The sequence below is a fragment of the Cervus elaphus genome, chromosome 20 (genome assembly GCF_910594005.1).
Source record: "Cervus elaphus chromosome 20, mCerEla1.1, whole genome shotgun sequence".
In the NCBI taxonomy this organism is placed as follows: Eukaryota; Metazoa; Chordata; class Mammalia; order Artiodactyla; family Cervidae; genus Cervus; species Cervus elaphus.
This window is the reverse complement of record NC_057834.1, coordinates 25,231,500-25,257,038: the sequence shown is the minus strand read 5'-3', so window position 1 is coordinate 25,257,038 and position 25,539 is coordinate 25,231,500. Positions and strand designations below refer to the sequence as shown.

Genomic DNA, 25,539 nt, shown 5'->3' with positions numbered 1-25,539 from the left:
TATGGCACATTCCTGTTACAATAATCAACCTTCTAAGCAAAATGCTCAACATCGTAGCTTGACTTAGACAAAGCTAAATAACAGCTTGCAAGATGCCTGTAAACAATGTCTTGTTCCTTAAGTTTGAAGATGATAATTCTGACTTAATAGATGGACAGGGAAACCTGGCATGCGGCAGTCCACAGGGTCACAAAGAGTTGGACACCACTTGGTGACTGAACAACAACAAAAGGATAAGGGACTTATATTAATATATTTCCACTCTGTAACATAATAATATCCTTGGGAAAATATTTAATTAAAAATTTTATTAACAAGAGTAAAGCTACAATTAGGTCCGAATGGGATTAAGTTCCCAATTGCCATTTCATTAGCAGTAGTGCTTTAACCACTAAACTAACATGATGAAATCATGATTTTAAAAGGCTTGGATATCCGCTATGTGTTGCGGCAGGCCTTGTGCTATCTGCAACAGAATAATTAAGAATACTCAATAAACATTAAAAGCTTTCCTGATTTTGCTTCAAATCTATATTATTAAAAGAAAGATACAGAATGAATTAATCAAGTTCATGTCTTAAAAGATGCTACTATAGAATATAAATTTTTTTCCTTTAATTATCTTGATTTAAATATATCTTAGTTTAAATTTAAGCACAAATGTGATAACCCTTAAGCAAATCCATAGTCTAAGAAATTTTTTTAAGTTTATATATGCAGAATTTAACAAGAACTATTTGTAAAATAAATTCAATAGAAATTTTCATTTTTGGACTTAAAGCATTTAGGAATTAGCTTTCATATTCATGATTTTTGACAGAGATAGGTAACTTGCCAAGATCATAAAGCTAGAAAGTAGTGAACCAAAATATGAAAACAGGTCAGCTAATACCTGAAATAGCAATTAATAACCATTGTATATAAATAACCAAAAGAAGAAACTATTCAATTATATAACACTTACTTATCCACAGAGTTTAATCTACATCCACTCTCCAAGTACATACAAATGGACTTACAAGGCAGAGTATCAGATTCTCTTACTTTTCTTGAGAAAAGCAAACAATGAGGGCTAACTAAAGGAACAAATAACCCAACACCCTTTGTCCTCTACTGTTCCACATAATACAGTAAGAACTTTATGATCACTAAGGATATAAAATATGGTATACACTAAATAATATAAATAAAACTGACTTCAAAAAATAGTCTTTGCAAGCCTTCTGGTAGCTTTAATTAATAATGAAAATTACCTCTCGATCGAGATCTTCCTCGTCCTCTGTTGCTTTGTGCAACTTCACTTGCTTCTTCAAACCACCTTGATAACATGTCAGACATTCTCTGCATCAATGACACATTGGGACTTTGCTCTCCTATGATAACAAAACAGGTCTTATCAGTGAACTTAGTAATAAGTCAGGATTTTTCATTAATGTAAAAATCTATATTTGAAGGCCTTTAAAGTGAAAGCAATTTTAAAAAATCAAATTGCTTAAATAAATTATATGAATGCATATGTAAATCTACTAGGGCTGTCATCACATTTTATAGTAAATGTATATATGAATCACTCTCCGTCTGTATTTTGAGCTCCTCCTACATCTCTGCCAATCCTGAGGTACTTCCACACTCCTACCCTTACCCCAACCCACATCTTTAGGTCTAAGAGTACACAGATAGGAAGAGCTCATGAATTTTAAGTTGAACAGACTGAAAACAAAGCATGACCTCTCTCTTAAATTTCCCTAAACTGAAGGTTTGCCCTCTCACTTAAATTTCCTTAAACTGAATTTATTTTCATCATCATTTACTGCAAATTACATATAGTTGAAATTAAATGAAACCAGAAAATGTTTTATCTTTTTCCTCCCCCCTTTTCTTCCTTCAAATATTTGAGTAGTCTTAAGGGCATTATCAAATTAACTATCCCATCAAATTGAAACTGTGATAATTCTATTCTACAATCATATAATTTAAAATAAAAACTATTTTTGTATTTTCTATGATAGAATTTATTCTATGCTTTATTACCTTTATATAATATAGCCTTATATTTTAAAATATGATGTCAAATAATACAAACACTAATATATTGGAAAATATGCTTTTGATCTTAAAAGCCTTCAGAAATCATTAGAATAAGACTTTGGCTATAGACCCATTTATTATATAAAATCACAAACATTACTTCTATTTTACATGTGCACCTTAACACTCCCAAATAGTAGTTTCTTATGCTTACCAAAGGCATCTGATAGGAGGGAAAAAAAAAATTTTTTATGTGCTCTTATAAAACTCTCAGATTGGAAATTGGGAGTTTTCAATTCTCTCTATATCAAATACAAAGGCAAAAATTATAAAGTTTGATAATACCCAATCTTTCTGTGGCAAAAAATGTATTCTTAGACTTTCAGTGGGAATGCAAAATAGTATATACTCTTCAGAGGGTAATTTGATAACTATCAATATTAAAATCCAATTATCCAGTGACCCACACATTCCACTTTTAGGAATTCATCCTAAGACACACTTGCACAAGTACATGTACAAAGATATATGTACAAAGATGTTTGTTACAATATCACTTATAAAGCAAAAAAATGGAAACAAGCTAAAATATTAATTTTTTAAAAGTTGACCAAATATAGTTACCATCTCTTTCTCGTTCACTCTCAGGCCTTGCTCGGGGTCCAGTATCTGACCAATCACCACGAAGTCTCAAACGTTTAACTGGAGGCTGTCGTAACTAAAAGATGAGAAGAAAACTCGTTTGCTAAATTCTTAAAGCACACCGTACGTCTAATAGAGTCTTTCCATTTTTTTTTTTAACTTTCTTTATTGAGATGCTAAATCAAAATATGGGGCTTACCTGGTGGCTCGGTGGTAAATAATCCACCTGCCAACCCATAAGACATGGGTTCAATCCCTGGATTGAAAAGGTCCCATGGAGAAGAAAATGGCAACCCATTTCAGTATTTTTGCCTCAGAAATCCCATGGACAGAGGAGCCTGGCAGGCTACAGTCCAAGGGGTTAAAAAAGAGTTGGACATGACTTAGCGACTAAACAACAACGAAAAACCAAAATATGAAAGACAGCCATAAATATCCATTGATGTTGACAGCCTATACTTAGTATCTTCAACCTAAAGACTGAATGCAACTTTAAAGTCATGTAAATGTGATATCAAATCCCATCATTTTTCAACTGACAAGAGAAAAGTTATCTAACTACATTAAGCCTAAGCTTTCTATTATGAATGATAAATATAGTATAGGTAAAGTAGCTACACACCTAGTTGGCAATAGGAGTACCCACTATTTTCTTACTATTACTAACCATTTGCTCTCTGGTTCTCCCCCAGCATCTATTCCAACCTGCATTACTCACCTCAGTGTCTTTACTCTACCTCGTTCTCATTCTCAGCTACTAACTCTTCCTACTACTTCAGAAAAAATAAAGTCAGTTCCATAGAAACGATAGCAAGCTCCTCAACTTCATTCTATGAACTTATCTACTTCTTAATTTCTTCCAGTCTTTCTTAGCAGATGGATCATTTGTTGTGTTTAAGCCTAATCTCTATTTGTGCTTTTTATTTCATTCCTTGAATAATTATTCTATTTCTATACCTACATTCCTCTCTTCTTTCTTGATTCTTCCTCACAATATACTAAAGGTTCTTATCATTTTTAATAGGTAAAACACTGCAATTTCCTATTTCTATTCAGCTACATTCTTTTCACATGCTTTCTGAAGCTTTACTGTCAAGCTTCTTTTAAAAAGTCTGTATTCATTCTATTTTTATCTACCACTCTTCACTCAATTCACTGAAGTCAACTCATTTTTCCATTGAATTCTCACCCATATCACCAGTGAATGATCAATTGCTAAGTTCACTGATCAATGATAAAATGATCAAAAATCCATTTCCAATTTGAATGGCACCTTTTAGAGATTCTTCTATTTGATACATATGGTATCTGACACTCTTAATCACTCCCTTTAACTTTCACATTTTTAACATCTTTTTATTGATGTATAATTCACATACCATAATATTTACACTTTTAAAAATATTTATCCTTTTAAAGCAGACAAATCAGTGGTATATATTCACAAAAGCTATGCAGCTACTTGTATCTCACTAATCTAGATTATTTTCATCACTCCCCATTTGCCCCTCAACTCTCCTCCTGATAACCACTCATCTACTCTGTCTCTATGGATATGCTTATTCTGGACACATCATGTAAGTGTAATAATATAATATGTGGCCATTATGTATTACTTCTTCCACTTAGCATAGTATTTTTCAAGGTGCATCCACACTGTAGCATGTATCAGTATTTCATCGCTATTTTTATGGCTCAATAACATTCCACTTTTTAAATATACCACATTTTGTTTATTCATTCACCAGCTGATGAAAACAGCTCTTTCCACTTTTTGGCTATTGTAACTAATGCTGCTATGAACATACGTGCAAGTTTTTATGGGGACATGTTTTCAATTTTCTTGGGTATATAACCTAGCATGAAATTGCTAAATAATATGATAGCTTCCATGTTTAAATTTTGAGGAATTGCCAAGCTGTTTTCCAAGGCACCTGTACTATTTCATACTCCTACCAGTAACGTATGAGAGCTCTGATTTCTCCACATTTTCATGAACACTTACACTTGTCACTGGTTTTTTTAGTCAACCTATGAAGTGGTGCCTCACTGTGGCTTTGATCAGTGATGGCGAACATCTCCATATGTGCTTAATGGCCATTTGTATACCTTTTCTGGAGAAATGTCTATTCAAATCCTTTATCAATTTTTTAAATTAAGATATTTATCTTTTCACCGTTGAGTAGCAAGTATTCTTTATATAACATATTCTGGATACTAGATTCTAAATCATAAACCAGATGTATGATTTGCAAATATTTTCTCCAATGTTGTGGGTCACTCCCTTATATTTTAACATAACATTCACTTTTTCCTCCTCACAATTTAGCAAGTTTTGATAGAAATTTAGTGATAGCTTAGTGGTAAATTTTCTATTTTCTCCTGGAAACTATACTGAGCAACAAGGAGAATGGGGGCGGGACGGGGGGCGGGGGCAGTGAGGTGGGGGGGAAGGGGTGGGGAATGGGGGACTTTCCATCCTCAGCAAAGGAAACAGAAACTCCTCTAAAATAGTCCATATTATATATAAGTATGGTTAAAAGCAACTGAGAATAACAAAACCTGCAGAGGAAGTCACAAGTGTGAAAAGGAATAATTAGAAGATGCCTGGTGTGGTAGCTGTTTTAAATGTCAGACATATAATCACTTCCAGAGAGAACCTCACCTGTATATAAATTGTACTTAGAATAACAAACTAGAGCTCTGTTCCATGGTTACAAGAGAGAAATTTTTATATTGTACAGGCAAAGAACTGATGTTATAATCTCAGCAAGTATTCTTGGAACAAGATCTTCAAGTTAAAAACAGTCCCAAGTTTGATTTTTTGAGATATGCAAAATAATCTAGTCAAGAATCCTGAAAATGGTACAATCAGTCATTCCATAAAAAATCCTAAAAATGATATTCAGTCAGTCATTCCATAAAAAATTTTTCAGCACCTTTAATGTGTCAGCCACTACACTTGGTATCAGGGAAAGATCAACAGACAAAACATACAAAAATTCTCAGTGTCACAGAGTTTACAAAATACGTGAAATTAAACAAGTAAAATATACAGAGAAAGTTGTAAGTGTTACAGAATAAAATCAAGTGGAAAAGGGAGAGGTAGTACCAGAGAATCAAGAGATACAATTCTAAATAACGTGGTATGTTAGGGTCTAATGGAGAAAAAAACAAGTGCAAAGCACTGTAAGAGGTAAAGGAAGAAGAAATCCAGATAATCTGGGGGAGGTCACTTCAGGCAAAGTAAATGCAAAAACTGTAAGGCAGAAGCACACTTAGCCTGCCTGAGTCAATAAGTAACTAGATGTGGCTAGAGGAGAGCAAACAAAGGAGAGAGCCATAGAAGTGACAAGAACCAGGTAACATAAGATCCACTATATGGACCTCAGTTTTGAGTGAGGTGGTGGGCCATTTTGGAGTGTGAATCAGAACAGTGGCATGATTTGACTTATGTTTTAAAAGATTACTTTGGCTACTGTGTAACTAAAGGATTGGAGAGGGTGGTATGAAAGCAGGGACCTAGTAAGAAAGCTATCATAATAATCCAGGAGAGGTGCTGATGCCTTGGATCAGTGTTAGTGGTAAAATGGAAGTAATACTAACACATTTTAGATACAGGTTTCCCCTGCTATCTGAAAGCAGAATGCTCCCATGAAACCCTTCGTAAGTCAAAGTGGAGTAACACAAAGAAGCAATTACATTAAGACACATCTTGCTAACTGATGCACAAAATAAATCAAGATAAGGCACAGATGTTTACAGACACAATTCAATACTACAGAGCTTAATGCTGAGATATAAACACAATTCAAAGCCAGGGCAGCTTGACACTGAGATGCCAAGTGTAGTTCCCCGGGAAGGAGTGTGGTGGTAGCACTTGCTGCTCAGGGTGCGCACTGCAAACAGTCACTAGGTGCTATTTTCACTTTTCACCTTTCTTTTCTGTAAAAGTGAAAATCCTCTTTGGAATTTTCAGTCAGTGAAATCAGGTACTGATGCAGGTCTTCAGTAAAAGCAAAGTGATACAGAAGCAAACTTTCAAAAAGCTGAGGACATGTGTAAAACTTTTAGGGATAAATCATGAGGACCAGGAGAAAATGAGAGATGGGATTCAACAAAGCAATCCAATAATGTGCTAGGTAGGTGGGGGAAAAAACGTCAAAAAGATATGAGAAAAAGAAAAGAAGAAAGAAAAGGCATAAAAAGAAAACAGGAATACCAAAATAAAAGGAGAAGTGGGAAAAAATTTGAATAAGACAAAAGAATGCGGTAAATAAAGAAGGGGAACATGAACTCCCTGGTGGTCCAGTGGCTAGGACCCCATGCTTTCACTGTGAGAGCCAGGATTCAGTCCCTGGTGGGGAACTGAGACCCCACATGCTGTGCAACATGGCCAAAAAAAGGGAACAGGAGCAAAAGAGAAATTATTAGAGGATATAGGAAATAATCCTGCAGAAGGAAAAGGCTACCCACTATAGTATTCTGGCCTGGAGAATTCCATGGACTGTATAGTCAGTCCATGGGGTTGCAAAGAGTTGGACACGACACGACTGAGCAACTTTCACTCACTCAAAGGAAATAATATGGAAAAGAGACCCCTACAAATTAAGAAAATATAAAAATATGAAAACACAAGAAAAAAAGCATATATTTAACTTTTATTCATACTTTAAAAACCTGCTCAACAGTTTCTTATGCTCCAAATTAAATACAATTATTCTGTCTTTGGTCTACTTATATGGAACATTAATTCTTACATATAATTGTTATTTTAACTTTCACAATTTGTTTATAAATCTTACTCTTTTATCTATTTATTTGCAAACTGCTGAATGACAGGTCATATCTGTGTAACAGTCAGCCTTGATTTTCTCAAGTTCAGTAGATTTCTCAAGTTTACTGTACTATCATACAGTAGATATCAAATAATTATTTGGTGAGCTGAGAAGAGCTTGTCTGAACATTACTACAAAGAATTTAACATAAAACACTGAAAAGAAAAGATGGTTATATTAAGAGGAAGACAGTTTATTAATTTCTTTTCCTAGACAGACCTGTAAATTGTTTCATTTATTACAATAAGCATAATTTTTATACTTTTAATCCATTTCCAGAATTATTTTTCTTAATTTAGTTAATTCAAGAAAGAACATTGAGAAAAACATGTTAAAAAAAACAACTGCTCATGACTCAGCCTCATTCACTCTGATTATATAAACATCCTTTGCTTAAGTTTTCTATGGCATAAAATCTAGTTGGCTCGCTTAAAATGTTTCTGCATTTCCAACTCTTTCATTATGTAACAACATTCACACAGTTTGACTGTAACATTACTGAAGTTCAGTCTTTCAAGAGGAAATTACATAGTAACAACAGAACAGATTTCACATTTTCAATCAGACCAATAATCTCAAAAATAGCTTTCATTAGCAACATACTCTTCATACATTTCTTAATTCAGTTAAATACTGTGCCACAAGTAATCTTGATTTTTTGTTTTATAGCCCTGTCAACCTGCAAATATAAGAAATGGATTTAGTTTTCCATCTCTAGGAAATTACAAAATAATTTAGGAATTACAAAATCATTGTCGTTCTTTAGTACCTTTAAAATGTATTTATTAGTAAGAGGTGAACCAATACTTAACAGTCACTGATAATTAATAAAAAGCAATGGTTTACTTCAAAAGACATTAACAATCCAAAGAATAGAGTGGTTAAACACAGGACATGTAAAAAAAAAACCACCAAAAAAACCCAAAGTGAAAAATACAAGGCGAAAGAAGCTTAAGAGGCAAACATTATTCTACTGCTGTATACTGTCAATGACATATTATTTCTGGTGTCTGCTTTTCATAAGAAAATGACTGACTATTTTAAAGTCATTTTAGGAACAGTAATTCTTTCACCTATCTTTCAAAACATAATATATCTGTATCTAGAAACTGATGAAGAAAAGGGTATCTATAGATACCAGTTCAGTTCAGTTCAGTCATTCATTTGTGTCCAACTCTTTGCAACCCCATGGACTGCAGCACGCCAGGCTTCCCTGTCCATCACCAACTCCCAGAGCCTGCTAGATATAGGTATGTATACAGATACATATACATATGTATATGTATATAAAATGTAATGTATCAACTTCCAAGGCACAAAATGTTTATATACATGTACCAACAGGAGTTTCACCTATTACCATTTACTATTCATATGTAGACAGCAAGCTCCTCTTCTCCTGATTCTGTATATGTGTTGTGTTGTGTGTGAATGTAGACACATTTTAACTTACCTTTTCTCACTCACTCATGTGTATTTTATAAAATGTACCTACAGATAATAATACATGCCACTCGCTCATAATTGTGAACAAGACAGAATCTGAAGAGAGGAAGGAGGGCTATCCACATGTGAATAGTAAATATTTTTGCATGAATATAAACATTAAGTCTCTTGGAAGCTTATACATCACATTTTTTTTTTATTATTTTAATTACCTTTTCTGCAACTATCAGAACTGTTATTCTTTCTTGGTGCTGCTATACATTCATAAACATGGAGAAACATTTTGCTATTAGACATTTACTCTTTAAAATATTATACAATACTTTCATCTGGTACCTTTTCCTAATTTATTACTCCCATTCTTTCATGCATGTTTCATGTCTTTGCTCCACAGACTGTAAATGTCGTGAAAACAAACTATTTTTTGAAGCCCTTAAGGCTTCAAATTTAGTAGTTACTGAATTAATGCCCCAAGAGTTACTGAGTTAATATTTTCTGAATCGAATAAAAGAACATAGTTTTGAGGAAATTTACCTCTTCTCTTCTCTCTTCTGCAGAAGGAGTTTTAAGTTCTCGTGCTGTATCATCTTTCGGGTCAAAAAGATATATATAGTCTGAAGAGTAACTAACAAGAATCTCTTGACCATCTTCACTGTAACACAGAGATGTCACCCTGCAAGACTTATTATTAAGATGGGAAGGGATAAAACGAGCAACCATTCCAGTAGTTCCTCGGCCTGCATAATTCCCTAATAAGGAAAAAGAAATTGTTTAAAATTTATAATGTTTTTCAAGAAAAACACTTTAAAAACTCATCTGAATTATAAGATATGTATTTAATGTAGCAAAGTAAATCCAAGCGATCATATTCTATTTCTGGAAAAGACTCTGTTATCAACAGTCAGATTTTGTAACAAAATGAAAAAGAAAACAGCATAAAGGTTATATTATCTTCCAAAAAGAATTCATGATTTTCTAGAATTCCAGATTAAGTCAATGTGGTTTTTTCCCAAAATATTAGCTATTTAATCATTTAAAATGATCTATGATTAGAGGATTAGAGTCATACTAAATCATCTCTTAAAATTCTCCAAATTAAGATAATATAATTTTCATAAGGTAAATCAGAAAGTTGACATTTACTAATATACTAGATAAAACAGTATAGTATCTTTTTAATAAGATTTATCTTTTACTTTATATCATTAAAAGATTTTATATTGCTGTGAAATTCTCCTCTTATAAGAGTGGGAATATCACTTTAATTTTAATTAATTTTGACGGCCATCAATATAATGCAATATGACAGGAAGAGGTACAGTTGGCACTTGGTGCTTTGCAGGCCCAGAAATGCTAAATTTACACAAAGCTGCATTATCTTGCACTCTGAGGTTTTGCCTTGCCCAAAAGAGCAATCATGTCTCATCCACTGAGAAATGATAGTTGGGCCTACAGTTTCATATTATGTCACTACCATTCCCATTAAATATGTCTATTCAAATAGATAAGACTTCTCAATCATAGTGCAAAAAATGAAAAAAGATGCCCTCTGGTTTTCCCATTTCAATATTGTATGTCCACTTTCACTGGACGTAAACTGACATTGAGATAAACACTGTTAATTTATGATCAAGTCCACTTTTATTTTTATTTATAAATCTTTATGTATATATAGGGTGTGTATGTGTGAAAAAGAGGAAATCTTGACATTCCTTGGCAGAAAATTTTGACCTTCCTAACAGAAGTTGGCTTTGAAGTGAATATTTCAGAAGTGGTTTGATCTCAAAGCAAAGGAGGAACAAATAAAGAGTTTAATGCAAATTCAAATTCAGTACTGCAGCACCATTTACAGTACTTTAGCTAGGCTACATGAGATGATTAGATAGCATTACCGACTCGATGGACAAGAGTTTGCGCGAATGCCAGGAGACAGTGGAGGGCAGAGAAGCCTGGTGTGCTGCAACCCACGGGGTCACAAAGAGTTGGACTCGACTTAGCAACTGAACAATAACAAGCTAGGCTCTGAAGTAGGCATGAACATATGACATACATTAATACACACCCAAGTCACTGTTCTTTCCTAAACTTTTCTCCCCACCACGCTTACTACTGATTGAAAAGACGGCAAACAAAAACCAGGAGAGCCAAATGTTGTGGGCTGAAGCGTGTCCCCTGAAAACGTATGTATACCAAGAACCACAGAATGCGACCTTGTTTAGAAATAAGGTCTTTGTAGATGCAATAATTATCAAGATGAGGTCATAGTGGAATACAACTTAACTAGTGTCCTTATGAGGGGGAAATGTAGACAGAGATACACACAGGAGAGTGGCACGTCAAGATGGAAGCAGAAATTCGACTGATACATTTAAAAGCTAAGGGATGCTAAAGAGTGTCAGCAGCCTCCAGAATATAAGAAAAAAGCAGGCAAAGATTCTTCCAGACAGCCTCCAACAGAAAACCACTCTGCAACACCTTGATTTCAGACATTAAGCCTCCAGATATATGAGAGAATAAATTTGTTATTATAAGTCACCCAGCAATTCCAGTTGAGCCATTTTAAATCCTGAAAGATGATGTTGTGAAAGTGCTGGACTCAATACGCCAACAAATTTGGAAAATTCTGCGGGGGCCACAGGACTGGAAAAGGTCAGCTTTCATTCCAATCCCAGAGAAAGGCAATGTCAAAGAATGCTCAAACTACCGCACAATTGCACTCATCTCACACGCCAGTAAAGTAATGCTCAAAATTCTCCAAGCCAGGCTTCAACAGTACATGAAACTTGAACCTCCAGACGCTCAAGCTGGTTTTAACAAAGGAAGAGGAACCAGAGATCAAATTGCCAACATCCGCTGGATCATCAAAAAAGAAAGAGAGTTCCAAAAAAAAATCTATTTCTGCTTTAATGACTAAGACAAAGCCTTTGACTGTGTGGATCACAATAAACTGTGGAAAATTCTGAAAGAGATGGGCATACCAGACCACCTGATCTGCCTCTTGAGAAACCTATATGCAGGTCAGGAAGCAACAGTTAGAACTAGACATGGAACAACAGACTGATTCCAAATAGGAAAAGGAGTACATCAAGGCTGTACACTGTCACCCTGTTTATTTAACTTATATGCAGAGTACATCATGAGAATAGCTGGGCTGGAAGAAGCACAGGCTGGAATCAAGATTGCTGGGAGAAATATCAATAACCTCAGATATGCAGATGACACCACCCTTATGGCAGAAAGTGAAGAAGAACTAAAGAGCCTCTTGATGAAAGTGAAAAGGGAGAGTGAAAAAGTTGGTTTAAAGCTCAACATTCAGAAAACTAAGATCATGGCATCTGGTCCCATCACTTCATGGCAAATAGACGGGGAAACAGTGGAAACAGTGGCTGACTTTATTTTTCTGGGCTCCAAAATCACTGCAGATGGTGACTGCAGCCATGAAATTAAAAGACTCTTACTCCTTGGAAGAAAAGTTATAACCAACCTAGACAGCATATGAAAAAGCAGAGACATTACTTTGCCAACAAGGTTCGTCTAGTCAAGGCTACGGTTTTTCCAGTAGTCATGTATGGATGTGAGTGTTGTAGTTGTACTATAAAGAAAGCTGAGTGCCAAAGAATTGATGCTTTTGAACTATGGTGTTGGAGACTCTTGAGAGTCCCTTGGACTGCAAGGAGATCCAAACAGTCCATCCTAAAGGAGATCAGTCCTGGGTGTTCATTGGAAGGACTGATGCTGAAGCTGAAACTCCAATACTTTGGCCAGCTGATGCGAAGAGCTGACTCATTTGAAAAGATCCTGATGCTGGGAAAGATTGAAGGCAGGAGGAGAAGGGGACGACAGAGGATGAGATGGTTGGATGGCATCACTCACTCGATGGACATGGGTTTGGGTAGACTCTGGGAGTTGGTGACGGACAGGGAGGCCTGGCGTGCTGCGGCTCATGGCGTCGCAAAGAGTCGGACATGACTGAGTAACTGAACTGAACTGAATTTATAATAATTTGTTATGACAGCTCCAGGAAACTAATACATGAAGTGCTACAACATTCTAAAGTGATAAACTGCAAAAGCATCACCTTGATGGGGTCATAAAAACTTGGTGAAATGCTATTTTTTATAATAATCCATAGTATTTAAGTAAGTTCTATATATTGAATTTTATGTCAAACTAAAGAAATTTTAAAATCATAACAGGTCATAAAGATGTATCCTTTGAATTGATACAGTCTCATATTTTCTCTAATATATGTCTTCTTACCTGTAGCTCTTGTGCCCAGCATTCGCCGATCATATATACGTACTGAGCTATCAGAACAACCAACAGCAAGATAATATGGTATTGGTGGACAAATAGCTACAGATGTGGCAGCACGTCGGCAGTTAATTAAAATATCCTACAAGAGATAAAAGAATATTAGTTACATAAGTTTTACAACAGATAATAATCTACTTAAAACATTTTATCTTCAATTAGAAGAAAATCTGTCTCAGAAATCCTAATTCAGCCAGTATGACAAATGAAGCAGAAAAAACAACATGCTTCCAAAATATTCCCATATTCAAGAATAAAATGAACATTATAATTAGAAATACTAGAAAATGCAAATATTTCCTATGTAATATGTCATTACATTAATATTATTAAAAATGCCTGCTATTATTGGTCCACTGGACAGTAAAGATGGAGGTATAATCCACCTCTGTCTATGATAAGTATATTGATTATTTATATGGTACTCATGATATCTTAATTTTAATTAGTTATTAAAATATAACAAAAGTATCATGACCTGATTTTAAAATATCATGACCTTATAAAACCATCCTCCTCACCAGTTCAAAACCAAGTATGTACACACATATATACAAACTATGTCAAAGACAGGCTTTATGATAATATCACTACTTCTCTCTACACAAGCATTAGAAAATGTAAGGGCTATCATCCCAAAGATACAGTCTTAAGGTATTCTGTTAATATACTCTTTTGTCTACAGGCTAATCCCTCACTCCTCTCAGAAAAGTCAAGTTTTTAAGTTACAGTTATGCTGTTTTATGTATTTAATTATTGACCTCAGAACTTTATTCCTATTACAAAGAACATATTCATCAAATTCCATTCATCATTCTAAATTGTTAGTACTTAAGAATTACCCTACTTACCTGCTTTTTTTTATACTGTATCTATTCACTTTTACATATAAAGACTTCAGAAGTATTACTGAGGAAAAATACAACAATATTTTACTGTTGCTGTTTTAGTCACTAAGCAGTGTCTGACTCTTTTGCAATCCCATGGACTGTAGCCCACCAGGCTCCTCTGTTCATGGGACTTCCCAGGCAAGAATACGGGAATGAGTTAACATTTCCTCCTCCAGGGGATCTCCCTGACCCAGGGATTGAACTCACATTTCCACATATTGTCAGGTGGATTCTTTACCACTGAGCCACCAGGGAAGCCCTTATTAGTTTTATTTATTCTTTAGTTTTACAACAAAGTTTCTGATTATAAAAGCAAAATTAACTCCAACTACACTGTACAATACTGCTTAAAAGAATCTGACTTAACAAATTTTAGGGCTTATTATTTAACAAAAAACAGGTATACTAAATGCCCCTCATAAACAACCGACTATTTCAAACTTATTTCTGCCTTCAGTTCAATACTCCTAGTTGTATGTGTATACACATATATACAACACAAAAACTGATAAAAAAATTTTTATTTCTATTTTTTCTTTTTCTTCTCTGTTTTGAAGTATAAAATAATCTCTTCTCCTAAGGCATGTTAACAACAATAACTAGTTTCATTAGTGAACACTCAACCTGATTATGGCAACCCACTCCAGGATTCCTGCCTGGAAAATCCCATGGACAGAGGATCCTGGAGGGTGTGCTACAGTCCATAGGGTCACAAAGAGTCAGACACAACTGAGTGTAGTAACAACCTGGTTACTAATAATATTTTTTTTTTTTTGTAACTGTCAATAAAAATGTATTTAGAGTACTTTAAAAATCTCCACAGTATTGGATTGGTTTCTGCCATACATCTCAGCCATAGGTTGGCAGTATTTTCTTATTTCATTTACAACTCCAAAATGATCCGAGACAAAAGCTACTGTCTCTGAGTAACATTTAGGGTTAGTAGTCTGGGGCCTTAGACTGACTGATTTCACAGGTGTTTTTCAAGTTTAAAATACCATTTTAAAAAATATAAAACTAAGGCCACTCTCAGCTTCTGACATGGCCCACACTCTAAAAAATCCACTTCTTATTCAACTCCCCCTTCTTATTCAACTCCCCCCCCAAAATACAAAATTGACAGTGAAGCTCTATGTTTAGAGAAATGAGCTAAATCAACAATGAACATGTTGATAAATTGGAACCTAACTAACTGTCTAAAACAAAAGATATATAAATAAATATTGGATTACAGGACAGGGTAAAAATAAAGAGAAGACATCAAATTACTATATGCTTTTATCAGTGCTACTGGTAAAGCCAAAGCTGCCTCCATACATAAATTAAATACTTCAAGTTTTTACAATGCCATGGTATATACTGAACAATTATATAAATCTTCATAAATGTGTTTGAATTGCCTGGTTTAATATACCTTCCTTAACTTCACTACCAACATTCTAATTAAGAAAATTTTTAATAAAAAATTAAAATTTATAAAATAATTTTAATTATTTTATAATTAAAATACATATTTATTAAAGATTTTAAAAATAAAAAAATGTTAAATTTACTGATAAGCTGATAATCCAGAGATAACTTACTGTCCAACTTTAATCTTAATTTTTTTCATTATTTATATAAAAACTTGATTCTTACGTCTTTGCAATCTTCTTTTGTACAGCTAGTTTTGATGCGTGTATCAAACCACCTAACAGTTCCATCTTCACCACAAGACAGAAAGGTATACGGGTCATTAGGTACAGTCATAATCTGAAGATGGAAAGGTAATTGTACAGGTAATGTTAGTGAACATTTAAACAGATGGCTTTGAAAAATATTACTGCTATATCATAAAATGATGAAGGCAAAAGCAACTAAGAACCATTTATTGGAATTATTTATGACTTACCCATACCATAATGCAAAATAGTGCTATACATATAGATGTATGCAAAACATAACTGCTGAATTAATGTGATTCATTTACTTTCATTTGAAATCAATGTACCTCCAGATACAAAATTCTTTAAAATTATAAACGCCTTACAACATGACAAGAAAAATCTTACCCTTGGAAGCCTGTTCAAACTTTAAATAGTCAAATTTTTATGTTTTCTGGATATGAATTTACACTTGCTTTAGAAACAAAGGATAAAATTTTCTTCTCTGACAATCTTTATAAAACCCGGTAGTGCTAAATCAAGCACTCAAACCGACCTCTCAAAAAATTTCTGAGTGATGGTAATGGTTCTATAACCAATAAAAGTACTAAATTGTCATGAAGTGTACAGTTAAAAATGGTAGGAATGGCAAATGTTACATTATGCATATTTTACAAAAAATTAAATTTTTTAAAGAAACGAAACATTTTAGAAATTCCTGTATCTATTTCTGGTTTAGCAATAGGCTGTAAATTGAGGCTCTGTGTACCCTCCTATCCAACATATTCCCCCACCCTTCTCTGTCCCAGGAAACAGAAACTACCAAAACTGGGTGTTTAGCAATCCCACAGAGACTTTTATGCATCCATAAACAACGGAAAGTAGGCTCCCATGTTCTAAAACTTTGTATACACAAAAAGGTATGCGGATTAACTGGTCTTCAAGGAAAAAAATTATATTTGTATTAATTAGGTATTTATTAGGATTAAATACAAATTATAATCCTAAGTAAGTATCACTAGACATCACTGGAATGACCAAAACGAAAGGGATTTGATAATATCAAATGTCACTGAGGATACAGAACAACTATGGCCCAGCAATTCCACTACAAATAAATGTCTGCATAAAGTCACCTAAAGATGTGTACTACAATGTTCAAGGCAGCACGATTCATATCAAATACTTGAAAGAACCCAAATAACCAGAAAGACAATAGGAACAGAAATTTTGATTTATTCTTAAAATAAAATACTAAAGCAAGAACAATAAACACATTATTTTCAAGTTATATAAAACCAGTGACTAAAAGTAAGAAAATTTCTTGCCAGAAACGAGTGGAGTAACATCTTTAAAGCAGCAAAAGAAAAAAACTGTCAAACTAGAATTCTATATCCACAGAAATATCTTTTTAAAACAAAAATAAAATAGACTTTTTCAAAAATAAAAAAGCTGAAAGATTATTCAATAACATAGAAGTTAGCAAAGGACACCTCTTACCTATCAACCACTATTTTTATAAGAGTTTATATGCAACTCAGCCATATCAAGTCATTTACAAATTATCCGTCTGTTTTCCTGACACAATGACATATTTGAGTAGCTGTGATAGATTACATGGCTCCCAAAGCCTAAAATATATACTGTACACTATCCTGTGACAGGGTAATTTTCTGTAAAACCCCTGCATTAATAGACCGCACAATATAACTGTATTTTTTAAAATTCTTCAGGTAAAAAGAAAATAATACCGGTAGTATTCTGGATCTATGCAAAGGAATAAAAGATTGGAAATAATAAATATGTAAGTAAATATAACATTTTTTGTTTTAAAATAATTTTAAAGATAATTAACTATTAAAGGAAGAATATTAACAATATATTAAAGAGTTCATAAAATATGTAAGAATAAAAGGTTAAAAAAAAAAACGAATTTCTAGGAGAGGAAAAATGGAAGCAGAGTGTTGTAAGATTCTTATACCATATTTGAAGTGGTACAATATTACTTGATGGTACACTGTGATAAAGTTTATGATGTGTAATTCCTAAAGCATACACTAAAACAACAACAAAGAGTCACAGCTAATATATCAACAAAGGAGATAAAGTAGAATCACAAAAATACTCAGTTCTTCTAGAAGAAGACAGGAAAATTGATGGAACAGAAAAAGAGAAAAAACAAAAACCAAGACACAAAATTTAAATTCAGCAACTTCTATATCAATTATATGAACTGTAAATGATTAAACAGCCCAATTAAAAAGCAGACATTGCTAGACTGGATTAAAAAAAAACTATAACTTGATTATAAGAATGAAATATAAAACCACAGACAGGTAGACTAGAAGTAAAAGGATAGAGGAAAGAAATACCGCAATAACTGCAAAGATGAGAAAGCTAGATCTGCTGCGTGCGTCCTATGTGTGCTTGTCACTCAGTCGCGTCCAACTCTGTGATACGATGGAGAATAGCACGCCAGGCTCCTTTGTCCATGGAATTCTCCCGGCAAGAATACTAGAGTGGGTAGCCAATCCCTTCACCATGCGATCTTCCCAACCCTGGAGGCAAGCCCAAGTCTCCTGCATTGCAGGCAGATTCTTTACCATCCAAGCCACCAGGAAGTCCCAGATTTGCTATATAAACAGCAAATTTCAAAGCAAAGAGTATAATGGGAATAAAGAGAGTCATTTTACAATTATAAATGAGTCAATCCATGAACAGAAACATTAAAATCCTGAATGTTGAGGTACTTAAAAACAGATCTTCAAAATATATGAAGCAAAAATTAAGGACTGAGAGGAGAAATCAACAATACGAAAATATTAGATTTCAACATTCACCTTTCAATAACTGATAGAACAAGTGATCAGAAAAGCAATAACTACATAGAAGAACTGAACATGGTTATCAGCCACTTTGACATAATTGATACTTATGGAACATTCCACAAACAAAAAAATAAACATTTTTTAAATGCATAAGATAAATTTACCAATAGACTATATTCTGGGATGTAAAATCAAACTGATTAAAATTAAAAAGATTCAAAAAAATAAATAAATTTTAAAAATTTAAAAATTTAATTAAAAGAGTCGCATCATATAAAGTACATATTTAACTATAAATTAAACATCAGAAATCAGTCCATACAAAGACAGTTAAACAAATGATTAAAACACCTTCAACTGCAATAACCCAAAGGGGAAAAATAACTCAAATGTTCAAATATTTCCAAGTATTTGGAAACTAAATGACACACTTCTCAATAAACAATGAATCAAGAAAGAAATCACAATGGAAATTAGAAAATACATTTAATACAAGAGAAATGAAAGTTCAGTATATCAAAATTAGGAAAACCTAAGGAAATACTCAGATTTCCCCAGTGGCTCAGCAGTAAAGAAACTGCCTGCAATGCAGGAGACGCAGGTTTGATGGATCCCTGGGTGGGGAAGATCCCCTGGAGGAGGGAATGGCAACCCACTGCAGTAACCTTGCCTGGAAAATGCCATGGACAGAGGAGCCTGGTGGGCTACAGTTCATGGGGTCGTGGAAGAGTCAGATACTACTGAGCAACTAAAAAACAACAAAGAAACTACCCAGCAACTAAAAAACAACAAAGAACTACTCAGTGGAAATTTTGTTTTACTAATTGCCTCTATTGGAAAGGATAAAGGTCTCAAATCAGTCACTTCAGCCTCTACTTTAAGAAACTAGAAGAAAGAGAACAATGAAACCCACCACAGTAAACAGAGAAGAAAGGAAAAAGCAGATATCAAAAACAGAAAAAGAAAACAGGAAAGTAGAGAAAATCATGGAAACCAAAGTTGGTTCTTAGAGATGATCATTAAAAGCAACTGAATCTATCAGGCTGACAAGAAAAATAAAAAGAGAGGGAATACAAACTATCAGTATCAAAAATGTTAGAGGTGGTATCACTATAGATTCTACAGATGTCAAAAGGATAAGAGGGCTTTTCCTGGTGTCTAATGGCTAACACTCCCTACTCCCAACACAGGGGCCCAGGTCCAATCCTTAGTAGTGAGCTAGGTCGCACATGCTACAATTAAGACCCAGCACAGACTGTGCTTCCCTGGTAGCTCAGCTGGTAAAGAATCTGCCTGCAAAGCGGGAGATCTGGGTTCAATTCCTGGATTGGGAAGATTCCCCTGGAGGAGAGCACTCCATATTCTTGCCTGGAGAATCCCTATGGACAGAAGAGCCCGGCGAGCTACAGTCCATGAGGTCGCAAAGCGTCAGGCACAACAGAGAGAATAAGCACAGCACAGCAAATAAATAAAAATATTAAAAAAAAAAAAAGTGTAGTGAGCATTGTGAACAACTAACACCCACAAATTCAGCAACATAGGCGAGAGACAGGTTCCTTAAAATGGGTAAAGTACTGAGCCTATTAAAGCATAAAGATACAGCCTGAATAACCAAATATCCATTTTAAGAATTAAATACGTAGTTATAAACATCTTACAAAGAAAACTCCAGGATCACATGGCTTTATTGGTAAATGTTCCCAAAGGTATAGAAACAAATACTTCTATACAAAAAATGAAACGGACAAACACTACAAGTTACCCCAACGAATCAGCATTATGCTGACAACAATAGATAGAGCTTAGGAACACATCTGCAAAAAAAAAAACCTTAACAAAATAAACACAACAACACAGAAAATGGGTAATATATAAAATATGACTATGTGAGGTTCATCTCTGGAATGCTAAATTGGTATTAACATTTGAAAAATAAATGTAGCTCACTGTGTTAAGAAACTAAAAGAAAAAATATATAATTTTTTTTCAAATAACGCAGAGAAAAACATTTGACAAAACCCAACATCCACTCCTGGTAAGTTTAATATATAAATAGAAAGGAATTAACTGGATAAAAAAGCATTACTAAAATATACTTGCTGTTATACTTAATAGTGAAACATCAAAGATCAGGAAGAATGTTTAGTCTTACTATTTTTATTCAATATTGAACTGAAAATTCTAATAACAACAAAAAGAAATAAAAGAAGTCCAGATGGGAAAAAAAAGTAAAAGTGTCTCTATATTCACAGATGACATAATCATCTAAGCAGAAAATTTCTATGTGATTTTTTTTCCTAAAAAGTTATTGGAACTAGTAAGTGAATACAGCAAAACAGGGGAATACAAGATTGAACATGAAAATACTAGGAACAAAACCATCAGAAATTGACATTTTAAAAATAGTGCCATTTACAACAACATGACAAATAGGAAACATTTACGAGTAAGTCCTAAGACACACAAACATAAGTCACAAAGCACTGCCAGAAGCATAGAGCCCGCGTGAGGGAGACATGCCGCGATCACAGACGGGCTGAGCAGCGCTGTCGGTGCTCCCCAAGCGGCACACAGACTCAGATAAGCCACAGGGGAGCTGCAGTGAGCACCGGCCGTTACCAGAGTCATGTGGGAACACGGACATCTAAAATACCTCAAGCAACTTCAAAAAGAAGAAAGGACTTATACTACCTGGTTTTAAGAGTTAATATTAAGTTACAGCAATAAAAACAGGGTGGTACATGCATGGTGATTAACCACTGGAAGAGAAAAAGATACTGCCCAGAAAGAGACAAAAATAGATATGGTCAAATGACCTATGATAATGATGCAAAAACAGTTCAGAGGCGAGAAGCAATGTTGGAAAACTGGATATCCACATGCAAAATAATGAACTTTAAGCAGTATCTCAGACTTCACTAAAAAACTAACACAAAATGGATTATCAATCTAAATGGAAAACATAAAACTACAGAACTTTTAGGAGAAAATTTTTGTGACATTTGGTGAAATAAAGATTTTTACTCATGACATTGGCTCCCCCTCCTCCAAATAATCAACTTGATAAAACGGACTTCTTTAAAATTAAAAAATTTCTTTTTGAAAGACAGTGTAAACAAAATGAAAAGACTAGCCACTGACTCTGAGGAAAAAAATTATAAGTCAGATGCCTGAAAAATATACAGAACAAACTTTTAAAACCCCTCAAAATTCAATAATAAGAATTAAAACAATGGGCAAGGGCTTCCCTGATGGTTCGGTGTCTAAGACACTGCCCTAATAATACAGCGGGCCTGGTTCAATCCCTGATTGGGGAACTAGATTCTACATGCTGCAACTAAGAGGTCACATGCCTCTTAGTTGCCACTGCAACTTAAAAGATCCTGCATTCCACAATTAAGACCCAGAGCAGCCAAATAAAAAAATAACAATGTTTTTTAAAAAATGGGCAAAAGACTGAACAGACAATTCACCAAAGAAGCACATGAAGAAATGGGAAAACATGACTCAAACAAAAGAACAAAGTAAATCTCCAGAAACTGACTCTAATAAAATGGAGATATATGAATTACCTAAAAAAGAACTGCAAGTAATGGTAATAAACAGATTCAATATGCTATGTGCATGTGAGTGTGTGTACTAGGTCACTTCAGGCATTTCTGATTCTGCAATCCCATGGACTGTAGCCAGGCAGGCTCCTCTGTCCATGGGATTCTCCAGGCAAAAATACTGGAGTGGGTTGCCATGTCCTTCTTCAGGGGATGTTCCTGACCCACGGATTGAACCCAGGTCTCTCATATCTCCTGAATTTGCAGGCGGGTTCTTTACTACTAGTGACACATGGGAAGCCCCAATATGCTACAAGGGAATACAAATAGATAACTAAACAAAATCAGGAAAACAATGCATGAACAAAATGAGAATATTACCATAGAGAAAGAAACTGGAAAAATGAGAGAAACAGAAATTATAGAGTTGAAGAATGTAACTAAATTCACTAGAGGAGGATCAACAACAGGCTCAGTCAGGCAGAAAAAAGAAACAGCAAATTCAAAAACTGCCATTTGAAATTACCAAGTCAAGAACAAAAGAAGAATGAAGAAAAGTGGAAAGATCCTAAGGGAACTTAGAGGATAACACTAAGATGACCAATATTTCCACTATGGAATTTCCAGAAGGAAAAAGGCGGAGTGGATGGAAAGCTTACCTGAAAAAATAATGGCCAAAAACTTCTCAAATCTGAGGGAAAAAAAGAACATCCAGATTCAAGAAACTCAGGAACTTCAACTAGGATGGACCCAAAGAGGCCCAAATCAAGACCCACTATAAACTACTTGTCAAAAGTGAGTTAATCTTGAAAGCTGCAAAAGTAACATGAACCATTACATATAAAGGAGCTCCCACTAGATCAGTGGGTTTTCTCAACAGAAACATTACCTGTCAGAAGGGAGTAGGATAATATATTCCAAGTGTTAAAAGAAAAAACCTGCAAACCAGGAATACTATATCCCCCAAAACTGTCCACCACAACTGAAAGGGAAATAAAGACCTTCTCAGATAAAAAGTACAGAAGGTTATCACAAGACCTGTCTTATAAGAACTGCTAAACAAAGTCTGTCAAGTTGAAATTAAAGACATTAGACAGCAATACACAGCATATGATAATATAAAGACTGTCACAAAAGTAAATACACAAATACAGAGATCTGTAATACTGTACTGGTGGTGCAAAATCACTTTTAATTTAAGTATAGAATTTAAAAAATAGAAGCATTAAAAGTTATTATGCTTTTATGGTGTTTGTGACACTGGTAACAAAGTGGGGTAAGGATGTAAAGGAACAGAATTTTTGTATGTGATTTAAGTTAAACTGTTCTCAGTGCAAGACAGATTTTGTAACTATGTTTCATGTAGTCCTCATAATGAACACAATGAAAAAAATCTATAAAATATGCCCCCAAAAAGGAGTTAAAGCATGCCGCTACAAAAGAAAGAGCAATAACAACAATAAAACACAAGAGAAAGCAGACAAGAGAGAAAAAGAGTGAACAAATATTTGTAGGACATACAGAAAAAAATTTTTAAATGGCAGGAGTGAGTATTCTCCTATCAGTAACTACTTTAAACGTAAACGGTACAGTACTAAGGGGGAAGTTTATAGTAATAAATATCTACATTAAAAAACATCTCAAATCAACAACCTAACTTTACACTTCAAAGAACTGAAAAATAACAAATTAAAGCCAAAGTTAATAGAGGAAGGAAATAATAAAGATTAGAGCAGAAATAAATGATACAGAGAACAAAAAAAAAGTAAGTTTTTTTAAAGAGCATCAAAATCAACAAACCCTCACTGAGACTAACAAGAAAAAAGTAACATGATTCAACAAAAGTCAGAAATAAAAGAGGAAACATTACAACTTATACCACAGAAATAAAAAGGATCCTAAGAGACTATGAACACCACAAATGGAATGACAGAAGAAATTAAGAAATTTTTAGAAATATACAGCTTACCAAGACTAAAAGATAGATAAGCAAAGGGACAAACCAAACAAACCAACACTACAGTAAGGAGACTGAATTAGTAACCAAAACATCTGAAGAAAGGAAAGCTCAGACCAGATGGCTTGAAAACATGTATATTTAAAAATTTTTCTTCCAAGGAGCAAGCACCTTTTAAATTCATGACTGTAGTCACCATCTGCAGTGATTTTGGAGCCCCCCGAAATAAAGTCTGTCCCTGTTTTCATTGCTTCCCCATCTATCTGCCATGAAGTGATGGGACTGGATGCCATGACCTTAGTTTTCTGAATGTTGAGCTTCAAGCCAACTTTTTCACTCTCCTCCTTCACTGTCATCAAGAGGTTCTTCAGTTCTTCGATTTCTGCCTTATCATAAGGGTGGTGTCATCTGCATATCTGAGGTTACTGATATTTCTCCCGGCAATGTTGATTCCAGCTTGTGCTTCATCCAGCCATGTATGAATTCATTAATCCATGAAATTAAGACGCTTGCTCCTTGGAAGAGAAGTTATGACCAACCTAGACAGCATATTAAAAAGCAGAAACGTTACTTTGCCAACAAAGGTCATCTAGTCAAAGCCAGGGTTTTTCCAGTAGTCGTGTATGGATATGAGAGTTGGACTATTAAGAAAGCTGAGCACCGAAGAATTGATGCTTTTGAACTGTGGTGTTGGAGAAGACTCTTGAGAGTCCCTTGGACTGCAAGGAGATAAAACCAGTCCACCCTAAAGAAAATCAGTCCTGGGTGTTCATTGGAAGGACTGATGTTGAAGCTTAAACTCCAATACTTTTGCCACCTGATGTGAAGAACTGACTCACTGGAAAAGACCCTGATATTGGGAAAGAATGAAGACAGGTGGAGAAGGGGACGACAGAGGATGAAATGTTTGGATGGCATCACTGACTCAATGGACATGAGTTTGGATAAACTCCGGGAGTTGGTGATGGACAGGGAGGCCTGGTGTGCTGCAGTTCATGGGGTCGTGAAGAGTCGGACACCACTGAGAGACTGAACTGAACTGAACTGAAATAAAAATTCTCAGCAAAATGCTAATAAAAAAAACTCCAACATAGTAACATACTAACAAGATTATTCATCATGGTCAAGTGGAATTTACTTCTGGAATGCAAGGATGGTTAAACATACACAAGTTATTCTACGTAATTTCATCATAATAACAAAATGAACAAAGCCAGTGGAGGAGATGGAATTCCAGCTGAGCTATTTCAAATCCTAAAAGATGATACTGTTCAAGTGCTGAACTCAGTATGTCAGCAAATTTGGAAAACTCAGAGGACTGGAAAAGGTCAGTCTTCATTCCAATCCCAAAGAAAGGCAATGCCAAAGAATGTTTAAACTACTATACAATGTTACTACCATACAA

At 34.5% G+C, this 25,539-nt stretch overlaps 1 protein-coding gene across 14 annotated transcripts in view; it reads right to left on the bottom strand.

Moving 5' to 3' along the window:
- Positions 1-25,539, bottom strand: part of DCAF6 (DDB1 and CUL4 associated factor 6) — a 179,492-nt gene that overhangs the window by 80,618 nt on the left and 73,335 nt on the right. For all 14 annotated transcript variants that reach the window (XM_043876209.1, XM_043876211.1, XM_043876213.1 and 11 more), the window contains 5 exons: positions 15,797-15,910; positions 13,215-13,350; positions 9,489-9,703; positions 2,653-2,746; positions 1,254-1,373 (listed from right to left, as the gene is read on the bottom strand). In XM_043876209.1, the coding sequence (XP_043732144.1) occupies positions 1,254-1,373; positions 2,653-2,746; positions 9,489-9,703; positions 13,215-13,350; positions 15,797-15,910 (679 nt within the window). The remainder of the gene's footprint in view (positions 1-1,253; positions 1,374-2,652; positions 2,747-9,488; positions 9,704-13,214; positions 13,351-15,796; positions 15,911-25,539) is intronic.